At 41.5% G+C, this 15,045-nt stretch overlaps 1 protein-coding gene across 1 annotated transcript in view; it reads right to left on the bottom strand.

The window, feature by feature from the left end:
- Positions 1 to 15,045, bottom strand: part of Sfmbt2 (Scm like with four mbt domains 2) — a 181,748-nt gene that overhangs the window by 61,235 nt on the left and 105,468 nt on the right. Inside the window, exons 8-9 of the mRNA XM_057787878.1 lie at positions 13,468 to 13,569; positions 8,458 to 8,605 (exon numbers count right to left, since the gene is read on the bottom strand). Of these exons, the coding sequence (XP_057643861.1) occupies positions 8,458 to 8,605; positions 13,468 to 13,569 (250 nt within the window). The remainder of the gene's footprint in view (positions 1 to 8,457; positions 8,606 to 13,467; positions 13,570 to 15,045) is intronic.

Below are 15,045 nucleotides of genomic sequence, written 5' to 3'. Positions count from 1 at the left end.
GTCCTCCTATGTGAGAGGCAACCACTTTACCAACTGAGCCAGTGGTACAAAATATTTTCTGATATCCATGCAATTGTAGGAACTGCATTTGGGTGTTCTTTGTGGTTCGTATCTGCTCAGATCAAATCTTCTGATGTAGACGTCAACCCCTGTTGTTACATATAGATGTTTAGCTGGGTTTTCTACAATCACTTTCTAATGGGCTGCAAAGTGTCACACAGTGCCATCTTGGACCTGCAGTCAGTCCTTCTACACATCCAGAATGCAACAGTGTCCGTGGGGAAGCCATTTCTAATCTAATAATTTCTAGATACAATCAAGTCTTGCTGGGCTTCGTCTAAGCAGCAATTAATTATCTTGACCCTAAAACTCACTCATTTACTTGAAAATTGGAATGGCTTAGACTTCTCCTCCCCCTTTCTCTTAGGGACTGTTATTCATGCCGTCATTTAAAAATTCTTTTCCTTTGGGCTGATAATGAGCTCTTTTTGTTAGGCAGTTTTGAGACAGCTCAGAAAATAAGTACTACATAAAAAACAAATTGCCATGGGTTGTATAATAGAGACAACAGGGGTCAATTACACTCATTCATCAACAAAGACAGAACAAGAAGTACTGAGGCTTAAGCACAGCCAAGAAAACACGGTTTAAACCAGGAGGGAGGGAAGAAAACAGCAAAGAGGAGGAGAAAGAAATAAAGAGGAACTAAAACGCCTTAAACGATTACAATTCGTACAAAGTCACCTACGGAGACTGTGTGAATGACAGTGAATGACAGTCATTAAAGGACGTTAAGCCTTCCTTACCATTTGAAGACATTCCAAGCAGTGTGGAAGCAAGGGGGAAAAGGCTGATGACCCATTTTCTTGTGATACAAATGAACAGACACCAAGCAGCTCCGCTTGCAGCCATTAAGTGTGGCTGTGAAAATGGACAATGCCTTTGAAAACATACACTATAAAGAGCTACGCCCTTTGACACAATTTCATTTCTAGGAACCTATCCCATAAAAATGACCCCAACAAAAAAAATGGGTTACATATTAAAAATGTACGGCAAGTTATAAAACTTGGGGAAGGTAGAAATAATTTTCCATTAACATAAAATAACATGAGATTTACCCAAGACATGGTTATGCATGGTTAGAGGGGAAAAAATGATGAGAAAATATTTGCTATGGCCTTAGCTCAAAAGACTAACCGCCAACATGGACTCACTAGAGTTAGGCAAAGAACAGAAAAATTAAGAGAAATAATTGTTTTGAACTTGTGGCAAATGTCTTCGACCTCTTTTTCCTTTTCAAGCTTTCTCTCACGACTGTGAAAGGGCTTTAGGAACAAATGATTTCGTAACCTAGCATCTTTGTTCAAGCATCATACATAGTCGGATCATGTGCCAGTCAACGAAGGTCCTGTACAACTTGTGACACATGCCATGAGAGACTCCTGTTCTCAGCTTCACCAATTCAGAAGTTATCCAAGTACAGAGTCTCTGAGTGAGGCCTCACTCTGGTACAAAGAGGTGAGTCAGGACTGCTCAAGACAGTGGCCTTGTGCCCTTGCCTGTGTGTAGAATGGGTATTCAGAAAAGTTTAAGATTTTACTCTTAGAAGCCGGGCGGTGGTGGCGCACGCCTTTAATCCCAGCACTTGGGAGGCAGAGGTAGGCGGATCTCTGTGAGTTCGAGACCAGCCTGGTCTACAAGAGCTAGTTCCAGGACAGGCTCCAAAGCCACAGAGAAACCCTGTCTCGAAAAAAAAAAAAAAAAAAAAAAAGATTTTACTCTTAGGAAGCAAACACACAACAATAAAAGCCCCTCTTTCATGGAGCCTGGCTATAAAACATACCATCATAATAAAAAATCAGAAACTAGCAAAAGGATATCATGCTTGTCCTCCACAAGCTGGACAAGAAGAAGACTAAAAGATGCCTGCATTCTGAAGCCAGTGGGAAACAAGACCTTCAGTACTCTTCTGCAGAGAGTAGAATGCGCAGCACTATGGCGGGTGCCAGCTTGTTAGACTGCCAGTCTTCTAGGATATGCTCAGCCTCTATCCCAGACATTCCTTCCTTTGTCCACAAAAAAAGAGTAACCTGACCCTATGCATGCTGGGTGTGAGGTGCTGTCCTTAACACAGAGAAGTACAGCAAACTGACAAAAGCTTCCCTTTATGTGGCCCAGATTTCACTGACAATGACAGAGATGGAACCAATCTGAAAAGTCAGCTGTGCTGGAAAGATGACTTGGCCAGTAAAGGGCTTGCTTTATATGCATGAGGACCCGAGTTCCATCTCTAGAACCTATGTTTTTAAAAACGAAAGGAAGGGAAAGAGGGGGAGGAAGGGAGGGAGGGAGGGAGGGAGGGAGGGAGGGAGGGAGGGAGGGAGGGAGGGAGGGAGTGGGGGGAACTCAGGTGTGGTGGTGCACAAGATATTGTCATCCTAGAACTGAGGAAGAAGACCCAGATCTTTGGGGAAAGGGGGGTGTAGTGTAGGTCCTGAATGGAAAAGGATCTGTGAGCACAAAAACCCAGGTGTGAATTCGAACATCAGTATACAGAATGGTAAGGCTGGCATGGAATAAGCTGGTGAGAACCGAATTCTAATGGTACAGTTGTAACAGAAAACACATACAAAGCAATTCGACGGTAGAGTCTGAGAGGACGGTGCTCATACTTCATACACAAACTCAACTGAAAACAACGAATGGGATCAGTGAGAAGTACTGAACTAGTCACCTACACATCCTGGGACTCCGTCCACGGTCATTTAACACAGCAGCCACTCATCCGTTCCCATCAGAGCTCTTCTTTCTATTGATGGAATCGTGCAGAAAAGCAAGGGGAAGGGAGGCAAGAGGAGGGGAACCAGGGTCGGTTTGGCATGAAAACTAGTCAGAGTGCTGCTTCTTGTAGAAAAAGACTAGGCTGGGAAGCATTTAGTAAGAGGGCACTGTGGGCCAATTAAACATACTTTTCTGCATAAATGCAAAACCAACATGTTATTTTGAACTATGTTAGGAGACACTGATATCTCCAAAAACAGACTCCAATATCATGTAAATATCAAGTGTTGACAGGGCAAAAAATGAACACTTTAAAAATCTTAAAGAATGAGTCAGTAAGCCAAAGGGATTCTTAGTTTTTAACAACCAGAAATATTTTCAGTATTAAAAGCAACCCAGGTTCATCCTCTTAACTCTTTTCAATTAAAAGTGACCTCTTTGGTGGAGAATGAATCAGAAGATGAGAAATAAGGTTCTTTTTCCATATCTATTAATCAGGTAGGCAGCTCTGTTTCCAGTGCAAGATGAAGGATAAGTTTTAAAATTTAATCACATTGCAATCTGCAAAAGTAAAATAAATAAATAAAGTTCAGGCGTCCCCCAAACAAGAGGCTCACACCATGACGTGTGTGCATGTGGAGTCCTGGAGATGGAACTCAGATTGTTGAGCCTGTGCAGCAAGCGTCTCCACCTAACGAGTGGAAATCCAGTACAGCCTAATCTCTAAAACTCTAAAGCAATATGGCAAAATGTTAACATCATTTGAATGGATCAATGAGTGTCAACTTTGTTCGTGCATGTGTGTACATATATATGCATACACTTACATACACATGCATAGAGAGAGAGAGAGAGTGAGGGGTCTTGCATGAACCCCAGGCTTATCTCAAACTCATTATATAGCTAAGCATGAATTTGAACTCCTGATCCTACTGTCTCCCAGGTGCTGGGGTTACACTTGTATGTCACCATGCCTGACTGATTGCCTATATATTATTCTCTACAATACAAATACTGATTGATAAAATGAAATTTTGGAAATGAACTAAGGACAACTGCCAGTGACTCTGATTCTTTAGGAAAAGAGAGTTGGAATTAGGAAATGACTATTTTGTGCCCCGATAATAATTTAAATACACCTCTCCTTCCTAAATTACATTAGACAGTTTATGTGCCTACTAAATGGTTTACCTAGAGACTAGCAAAGTGCTAAAGTAAGCGGTTTACTTCGGTATTGTCGCCTACATTGTACAACACAAACCTAAAGGCTGCATGTTTTTCACTACCCTTTAAATTCTACAACTAACCTGTGATATTATATGCCCAGAAGGTTCATATCCTATGTATCCTTTATTTCAGCCTATTTATTTGTGTGTCTGGTTAATCACATTTGATAGGACCTATAACACTGGCAGTCCTTACTGAACTAAACTAACAGGATCAGATCTCTGAGGCTCTAGCCTTTGCTTGACAGTGAAGCACAGAGGCAGAGAGCCACTGAGAAGTTCCTGTCCATCATAGCTTAGAAGTCTCGTCTCTAGAGTCTGGGGCAGATATATTTCCCTTTCTCTTTTAAAAGAGAACAAAGTCAAAACAACATAAAAAGAGACCTGTGGCTGGGCGGTGGTGGCGCACGCCTTTAATCCCAGCACTTGGGAGGCAGAGGCAGGCAGATCTCTGTGAGTTCGAGACCAGCCTGGTCTACAAGAGCTAGTTCCAGGACAGGCTCCAAAACCACAAAGAAACCCTGTCTCGAAAAACCAAAAAAAAAAAAAAGAGAGAGAGAGAGAGAGACCTGTGTTCTTGGCATGTCTGTCTCCTATGCCGCCGTCTAACTAGAATCTTTCATAGACCAGGCAACATTCAATTGCAAGAAGTAGTCAGTTTTCACAGAAATCTAAGCACACGGAAAAACCTTTGAAATCTCTTGGGGATATGCATATTACATCTTACACATTCTAGCTATAAACCCCAATGTTCAAACTTAAAACAGACTTTTAAAAACTATGTTAATAAAATAGGGAATGGTGTTTGAGAAATCCTGCAACAGGTGTCCAGGTGCTCAGAGTAAGATAGGACACGTAATGAACCACCTCAAAAGGAAACCACTAAACCACAGTATGAACCCCACCAGGATCAACGCCTCTAAAGTCACATTCGTTTTAATTACCAAAATAAATAGAATCTACCCTTGTGAGACAAAACCAGGGCCCAATAAACCAAGCCACAACTGTGGTATAACCATCAACATTTGGGAAATTACACCTTCATCTGTAATTCACCAACTGCTCTGAACCATGGCCCACTAAATCTGCCAGCCCTGCCCAAGGCCACCCAAACTGCCCTGTAGGATGATGGATCGTGTGGAGACGCCAGTCACGGGAATAGCAGCAAAGGGTGGCATAGTTGTGCAGAGAAGTATTCACTTAAGATTATAAGGCTGGGATTTAGACACCCTCTTGGGATTTCAGAAAACGTTTAACAAAACGGAGCTTGGTGTTCCCCAGGGGAAAGAATGACTGAGGTTTAAATGAGATAATTTTTAAGACCCATTTCAAATATGAAAAATTTCCACTTGAGTGCTAAAAATCCCTCATTGTAATATGATATAGGGTTTAAATACAATGATTAATATATTTTCCTGTGTACGCCACATAATCTGCAGAGTATTTAAAATTTTGGGTCTGTATTCCATACCACTGCACTCAGCTATAATCTCACAGCCAAGACGAAGACTATTCGATTCTCTACAGCCATCAAAGCCAAGGGCTGCTGTTCATCTCTTCGTTTTCCGATTTTGCGTTTTTGTGGATTATTTGTGTGTATGTGTGTGTTTCTTGGGTTTTGGTTGTTGCTTGTTTCCTTGCTTGCTTGTTTGCTGTTTAAAAACAAAAAATTGATTATAGAGCTGGATGCAAGAAGAATTGGGGAGGATCAGGGAGGAGAAAAATATGATTAAAATATATTGTATGAAAAAATTTCAATAAAAATGTCAAGAAATAAATAAAATACATACTTTAAAAAAAAAGCTTGGAATACAGTTGCCCTGAGCATCAACAACTAAGGGGTGCTTCTGGTCTCCAGCTGTACCTGTGTATGTGCACATTGGCACACATACACACATGTGCGCACGTGTGTGTGTACACACGCACACACAAGAATTACTGTACTTTTCTTAGACTTCATCCATTGTCCATAGTCCTTGTCCATTTTCCTATGTTTCTTGAAAGGCTTGCCAGTGGGGTTTTCTTTTTAACAAGTACTAATTACCATAACTCAATATCCTATTAAAAAAAAACTATCAAATCCATGAGGAAATACTGTTTTTCTGTTTTAAAGTTCTGCAGAAAGGCATGTTTCATCTTTGTAAGGATTGGTTAAAAAGCATGTTTAAGATAATTTTACCCAAGAGTTACAAGCATTTGGGTGAGAGGAAATGAAAACATACAATGGTGGATGATCAGTGGGTATAAAAATCTTGGAGCTGGACAGGTAGGGCTTAGCAAGTTAGGATAGCTTGATACCACTGCAGAAACCAGAGTTTGGCTTCTAGAAACCAGAGTTTGGTTGCACACTGGGCAGGGTGCAACCAAATGTAACTCCAGCTCCACACGATCTGATACTCTCTTCTGGCCTCAGGTGTACATAAACACATGCACACACACAACAATAACCTAAAGATAGAAAATACTTCATTTTATATGTGTGCATGCTAATCATTATTGTAGGCATGAGTTCAATTACATTAATGCACAATAATTTTCTTCCTTTCATAAATATGAACAGTCAGATAGCTACCTATGCTTATTTTTCTTGTAAATATTCAAGATATGTCAACAATCTCCTTTCCTACATTTCAAAGGATATGTATTCAAAAATTCCTTAACACATATACCCACTTTGATATACTATCACAAGGAACGGATCAAGTAGTCCTAATCAGATGTAAATGATTATCCCTTATTAGTTCTAAAACAGATGTGATTACTAAGTAGAGATTTGTGAAACCTCACCAAGCAGCATTCCCATTATCTAAGCCCTCTTCTGATGAACAGAATCCATTCTACATGCTTCCGTGTAGAAGTTAGAAAGAGATGAAGATGAATCTAGGGGCTCCACACTGTGCAAGCAGTCAGACACAGGAATTCTATAATGGGAAAACATTATAATAATTTTCCAAGAAACCACTGAGAGTAGAAGCTTGTAGGTAGATTGTAAGAGTTTGACTGTCGGTTTGGTTCTGCGTGCTACTTAAGGAGACAACCATGAAGTCCCCACGACAGTTTTGAAGCTTAAGCTTTTCATCTGGTTCAGGTCACAACAAATAGAAGCCAAACAGAAATGCACAGAACACACAGACTGAAGCCTTTTCTAGGACCGTCGGGAGCACAGCTCCTGTCTGTCGCTCAAATTCTTGTTTCTCCAGCCAGGGCACATAATATCAACTGTCAGTGATGAACCACCCCCATAAAAGAATTTTTGAGGACACAGTGAATCGGAGATTTCAAACTGTGTCAAGCAAGTTCACAGCTATGTCATCAGCCCCCATAACGACGCACCTGAAACCTGAGAAGTCAATGGAGATACACAAAGTACTTTCTCCACAGAGAGGAGTGTGGAAGGGAAATGACAATCAGCCCAACAAGGACAATGATACGGTAGATAAACCAGGCACAACACAAATCAATGACGTGCACAGCATAGCTTGTGACCGCCAGCTAGCAAGCATGACGTCAGAAGTAATCCCATAATCCCCACAGATTCGAAAAGGTTAACATAAAACCTCTTTTTATTTAAGGTAGTCTGTTGAAATCTGTTCCATTGAGTTTATTTTTCTAATTCTTTCTCCAGTTTTCTCCCCTGCTAGTCCCTTTACATAGCCTCTCATAGTCTTGTCTTTCATTCTGCTTAGTATTTAGTTTACTTGTTTTATTAGTAAGGGTTTCTGGTAGCCCCGGCTGGCTTTAAACTCACTATGTAGCTGAGGAAGAGCTTGGCTTCCTGGTTTTCCTGCCTCTGCTGTCTGAGTACACCACCATACAGGGCCTCACTTTCATTTACTGTTGTCGCCTCTGAGTAAACCTTAGACATGTAGCCAACAAAAACCACGTAACAAACTACAAGGGTGTCGTTAAGCACTGCTTAGATCTCAAAATTTAAATTATATTAATGCAACCTGGCCCTGTGTGAATTGCCGCAATGCATTGCACATGAAGTGAATTATGAGACCATATTATAGCATTAAGTGAATTACCATGTGTTATTATATTAAATTTTTGGATCCTAAGAGTATCTGAGCAAAGTAGAAAGAACACTAAGTTGAAAGAAATACACTACTGGCATTTCATCATACAGATAAAATGACTTCTCAGACACTTTCATGTCTGGGTACCACTGTTGCTTGGATCTTTCACTACACCGTAGTGAGAAGCAGCTACGGAGCAGCTGACAGAGGAAGTGCCCTGCCATTGAGGCTGAAAACCCAACCTCATAAACTTCCCAGGGGATGGAGCTATGGGTGATACCAATGTCAATCAAACTAATGACCTCTTTGCTTCCATCACTGTCAATTCACACTGCAACTTCTCCATATAAACACGATGGCATCTTTCGGAGACAATGAGACACTAGCCTGGATCATTCCAACCCCACAAATTTCCAAGGGATACAAACCTTTGGGAGGAGTGAGGTTGACTCCGTTTTTAAGGCACCACTGTACTGGCAAAATTCCCAAAGAATCTGCATGGCACAGCATCGAGAGTTTGTTAGGTTCAGGTCTTAGGTCATCAATAGTCACTTGGAAAAAATGATTGTTAAAAACCTAAGGGAAGAAAACGAAGTCAAAGTTACTTTCTCAGTATTACACGTCTAAATCCTGACACTGTTTCACAGACACAAAGCATGTCCTATCAAATTGATTTTAGCACAAACCAGCATTTGTGTACATATTACTAAATTAATCCAGGGGTTAAAGGGAGAATCAGCTGTGTGGTCATAAACATGGAGAGAGAAGTAACTAAAATATACAAAAGAGAGAAAATAAAAAATAGAGACAGAACTATACAACTAGGGTCTCACATGGAAGAAAAGCAAACAGACAGACAGACAAATCCCTGCCCATAGGAAAATAAACTGGGTATTAAAGGGCTAAAATGGCACCTCAACCTCGACAGTGAACCAAATTTCTCCACATCAGACCCTTCACCTTTTCTGAGTTCAGCTCTGAGAGACGTCTAGACTCATGACTTACAGCCTTCAAATTATAACATACTATACCCAGAGCGGAAATCACAGATGCAGAACCTGTCTTTACTCTGTCTTTCCATCACCACCTGCCACCTGTCACCACCAAAATATCAAATGTTCTTTGAGGACACTGACCTCTTTTATTCATCAGATGATTCACAAAGGCATGGAAAATGTTTTGTATGTGAATGTGAGAAAAAATGTCAATGGTAAAAATGGACAGGCCAGGTCTGTGGGGTAAGTCTGTCAGTCCAGCTAAGGAGGCCAATTAAGGGAGTGGGGGCCAAGTTCATAAGTTTGTCAATTTTCTGGGCTACAGAGTGAGTTCAAGATCAGCCTGGACAAGTTAATGAGGCTCTGTCTCCAAGCAAAAAGTAAATCTAAAAAGGACTCAAGATATAGCTCGATGGTAGAGCACCTGCCTAGCATGTGTTGGGTTCTAGATAGATTCTCCAATACCATAAAGAAAAGAAAAGAAAAGAAAGCTCTAAGCAGACAGCGAAATCAGATGCCTTACACCTCACAAGCTCGCACATGTGTACAGGAACACACATACATATATTCATGCATACACAGGCACATACATGCATACACAGGGGCATGTGCACTCACACACACAGAGAAAGTGAGGGAGAGAGAAAGAGAGATGCAATATCTTTCCATTTTTTACTAAGCTGTGTTTCCTAGCTCCCTCCATTATAAAATATATTCTAGACAATCTATTTTAATATTAAGCAAGAGTAGAAATCAAATCTGCACCTCTTCATTATGATTCCAGTAACTAGTTCCAACTGTACGCCACTGAGTTTGCCTTTGAAAGTCTACTTTAAGATACAAAGAACCAAGATGGATGTGGTAGCACAGCGGGTCATCTCAACACCTGAAGAGGCAGGCTGCTTAAGAGCAGCCTGGGTCACGTGAGATCCTGTTTTAACACAGATTAAACAAAGATGAACACTGCCAGCTTGCCCAAGATAATAACTCCTGATTATATTTAAGACCACATTCTCTGGACTGGAGCGATGGCTTACTCAGTGGTTAAAAGCACTGGTTGTTCAATTCCCAGCAACCACGTAGTGGCTCACACTGGTCTGTAACTCCATTTCTAAGGGATTCAGTGCCCTCTTCTGGCTTCGCCAAGCACCAACCATCCACATGGTGCACAGATATACATGCAGGCAAACACCCATACCCATAAAACAAAAGTTAAAAAATTAAAATAACATTTCCCCACCTACCCCAGGTTTCAGTAACCCCTTCTTGAGATCTGTCTCCTTAGTATTTAGCTTCCACTAAACTGTATTTATTTACTCATTAATTTTCTTCGTTGTTTGATTCCCTCCAGTAAAATGTAGACTTGATAACAGCAGGGACTCAGTCGCTGCCTCACTGTCCCCAGCAACGCCTTTGACCACTCAGTCACTGTCTGTAGATTACTGTGATCAGTCCTACCACACATACACACAGTCCTCACACACATTAGGTGGCGAGGTTTCTAAGCACCGCCAGACCCTGTCTAAAGAGTTTCAAAATCCATCAAACTGCACATTGATGTGAGAACACTTCAGAGAAAAATCCAGGGACTTCCGTCACATCAGGACTCATGGTCCCAGGGATGAAAACTGCTCCTTTGTGCTCCCTCTGATACAGAACTCACACGTCCACGAAGTGAAGCCCCTACGACTGCACATCTCAGAATGGGCAGAAACAGGAATAGAAGAAACACAAGTGCATGTGATAACAACGGAAGTCCTGACTTTGAATTCCCATGCCCTGCCCTCTAATCAATGCAAGGCATTTCACATAGGCCAGTGTTAGCACCTCGTCCCCCCGTGTTTGAAACACTAGAACCAGCCCTGCTCCACTGTTAACGCCTGGTCACGTAACACTCGCCACTCTGCATCTGTCTCTGTTTGCTTTAATATCGGTTACCCCAGCTTCAACAGGGCTGCCAGGAAGAAAAACCTCAAAGGGATGCGTGTGTGAAACTTCCGTTGTAAAACGTTAACAATAAGATAGTATATTATAGTCTCAAGCAAGATATTCTAAGGCATTTCAGTGTTTAGAGAAATATATTTAGTGTATTTTTTTAAGAATTTCAAACATGTATGCAATGAAATATTATCACATCCATTCCTGGTAACCCCTGCTATGAAAATACATTTAGTTATAAATACTTTTTACATGAAAAATATTCGGACAAGCATACATGAAGATGTACCTTGAACCTATCTACGGGGCTCTGATAAACAAGAACGTTCCAGCTCACACATGCAAATAAGAAATGGGCAATAAAAGAAGAATGGGGTGTGTATGAGCAGAACAAGGTAAGACGTTCCTCTCCGACACAAGCGCTAAGAAAAGCAGTGTGAACTTGTAGTTTCAAAATCACTGCAAATACTCCATTCTCCCAGTGTGATGATCTAAGGGGAACTAATTATGAAAACCTCAGCTGTGTTGCTCAAAGTTGATCCAAACTTATGATATTCGAGGCTACCTGGAGGAAATGTATCACTGTCTACCAGTGAATATAGCAATAATGTAAAGGTATAAAAACTTGAGAAATGTGACCACTGTGAGCTGAGCACACCTGCTCTGTAAGCTTTCCTTCTAGAGATCATGGGAAGTTGGTTCCGCCATGTTTGAGATAAGTCAATGTAGCCAGAAAAGTGGGCTGTTGCCATGACTATACCACCCAACTCTGGCACAATGGGAAATTCTGGACAGGCTTTAAGACCAAGGGACAACTATTCAGTATGTGGGAAACTAGTCACAACTATCAGAAACACAGTAAAGACTGCAAACATTGTTTCCAACCAAAAGTTTTGAATAGGTGGTAGAACAGCAGGAACGCCCGAGTTTCAAGCCTGATATTATCTAGCAAAGCAAGTCAACTTTTCCTCTTAATAAATTTTAGTTTACAAAAATAATGTGCTCACTAAATAAGAAACATTTAGGAAAAGAAGAAAGCTCTGTGTCATGATTGTAATCAGTTTACATGTTTAAAATAGTATCACCACTGATTTTCTGATATTCTACCAAATCATGAAAAGGAAGGAAGGAAGGAAGGAAGGAAGGAAGGGAGGAAGGGAGGAAGGGAGGAAGGGAGGAAGGGAGGAAGGGAGGAAGGGAGGAAGGGAGGAAGGGAGGAAGGGAGGAAGGGAGGAAGGGAGGAAGGGAGGAAGGGAGGAAGGGAGGAAGGGAGGAAGGGAGGAAGGGAGGAAGGGAGGAAGGGAGGAAGGGAGGAAGAGTTCAAATATAATAATGTTTGAGTATATATAATAATGTCTGCAAGAATAAATCCACTTTCCTTTGGAAATAGAAATTAAAATTCCAATGACCTTGAATCTTTACTCAAATTCTTCCTCTGAATATAAAGGTCATTAACTGAAAGATACATTGGCTAAAATTGCTAAGCTTCTCAGCATCTCCTACCACTTAGCAAAAGCTAATATTTAAGGAGGGAAGCACACAATTTGAATTTGACCATTGATAGAACCACTGGGATTTCTCTTATGGAGAGGAAATCTTAATAATCATATAATCTTAAGAGACTACCAGATCAGCATACAAAACAACTTTATGCAGAAAAGGAATTTCATTTTGACTGCCAATCTCAGAAGCACATGGTTTCTTTTAGCCAATGAAAACAGATGTTAATAAAGAGAGCAGAAAGGCTGGGTATGAAGAAATAAGATTCTGCATTCACTCCTTCCAGGTATTCTCCAACTACAAACAGTCATGAAGGCAGGGCCAGTTAGTCTTTCGTGTGTGTGTGTGTGTGTGTGTGTGTGTGTGTGCGGGTATGCACATCTTGTGTGCATGTGCATATAAGACCAGAGGAGGTGGCTGGTGTCCTGACGCTCCACCTTTCTCCCTGGAAACAAGACTTCTCACTGAATCTGAGCTGTGTTCAGGGTTTTGCTGTCGTTGTTCCCGTTGTTGTTTTTGGTAGTGATGGTTTTGGTGGTGATGGTGGTTAGTTGGATTTGGTTAACTAGACTGGCTGGCTAGCAAGCCCCAGTAATCCTGTTTCTGCCCTCTAGGGACTTGGATTGCAGGCATGCAATAGTCAACTTTTAACATAAAGTCTGGGGGTTTAACTCGGGTTCCCATCCTTGCTCTGAAATCCCTCTTAGCTATCGAGCCCGGTATGTTAACCTTATAGTGTTTGTAAATCGCAACTCAACTGTGGACAGTTATTAAGAGAAAACAGTCACCCTGTACATGATAGAAGGAGGGATGCGGTTAGATTCCTCTACTTCCTTTCAAAAGAAGAGCTAAATGCAGAACCGGGAAGGAGATGCATTTATCTCCCTTTGGTTTATTTATTGGGAGTTACTCTGAGTGCTCCATGCAGGGCACACTGCTGCCCACCTTTGAAGACCTGTGCGATTCACTGTGGGGGGACTGCAAGGAGCAAAACAGAAAACCCACCTTGGTCACTGATGCAGGACAGATATGAAAGGGTTCACTCATATTTACTGTCTCCAGTTTCATCCCAACTGTGAAGAAATGGCTTCGGAGGTCTGCATGGTCCTGCAGGAGAAAGGCAAGCATATTAAAGGACATGGTAAAAGGAATTCACTTGGCTACTGTCTGGACTCCGTTCTTAAGCATTTTCTTAAGTGACTGAAATCTGATGAAAATAATTAATCCCCCCCCATTTCAAATTTCTAATTATTGCAAGACGCTGAATTTAATTATTTTCTGCAGGCTAAATTACTTTTCCAAGGGAGAGGCAGCACGCCTTCATGGCCACGGTTAAATTTACACGAATCAAAACAATTCATGTGCCACTACATTACTTTGATCTTGCCAGGTGCTCTCTGCTGAAGGCCCACATAATAGAGGTGTCCATCAGTCATCTGGAACCCAATGGGATTATCTTCAGAAAAATGGCGTGGCCTTTTGCCACCAAATTACATGACAGGATATCCACCAGTAAGAATCTAGTAGCCTTCCAAACAGGCTGGGGGCTGAGTTGGTTACCGGCCGAGTCCATGACTACTCTAGTGATTGTGCGACCCTGCAACAGCCTTACTGACGGTCTAAATCTGACTTCTACCCAATAAAGATGAGCATTCACTTCCTTTTTAATAGTTTGCCAGTACTGACCCCTCCCTGGAACCTGATGTGTGAGACCTGGGGATTCCCTGCCTCTTCCAGAAAGCAAACTTCAATATCTTCTTCAGTCACAGCTAAAGATGAGGCTGCCTGGATTTAGGATATCAGAATTTATCTTGCTGAAATGGGGGTCACCTCATACCTCACATGCAGTGTACGTAGTCATGGATAAATATTATATTTGCAGTCTATCCCTGATGTAATAACACATTCAAATAAACCTTACTATTTCCAAATACATCAATTGGATATGAGGTACAAAAAAAAAAAAATACCTGTGATCTACAGCTTCCTTGGATCTGAAAATCTCAAATGGATTCTGAATGAATTCTATAATGCCATTCTATAGTCAACTCTAGGAATTAGACAGTCATGGTGGGTGTGCCTGTTTTCCAGCTCTCCCTCCCAAAAGCCAACCAATTCACTCTGTCCAGCAGGAGACTAGAAAAGAGGAATTCCTTATAAAATTCTCCATCAGAGGGGCTGGGAGGATGGCTCAGCTGGTAAAGTGCTTTATTCAAAAGCATGAGGTCTCGAGTCCAGATCTCCAGCACCCATGGAAAAGCCAGCTGTACTACAAATGTCTACAACCCTAGAGATGAATGAGCAGACACAAACAGATCCAGGGGCTAGCTGGTCAGCCAGTTCAGCTGAAATGGTCACCTCCAGGTTCAGTGAGAGACCCTGTCTAAAAAATAAGATGGACTGTTACAGAGGAAGGTGCCCAGTGTAGACCTCTATCCTTCATATGTGCAAGCATGTGCCCCCCACACACCCTGCCTGGGAGATGGGGGGATTATACCTATAATTTCATTTCTTGAGGGCTAAAGCAGGTAGATGGTACATTTAAGGCAAGTCTGAACTAAATATTGGGCTCTAGCCCCTGCC

Source organism: Chionomys nivalis, chromosome 13 (assembly GCF_950005125.1).
Source record: "Chionomys nivalis chromosome 13, mChiNiv1.1, whole genome shotgun sequence".
Classification (NCBI taxonomy): Eukaryota; Metazoa; Chordata; class Mammalia; order Rodentia; family Cricetidae; genus Chionomys; species Chionomys nivalis.
Note: the sequence above shows the minus strand (reverse complement) of the source record. Positions and strands in the feature narration are given on the sequence as shown.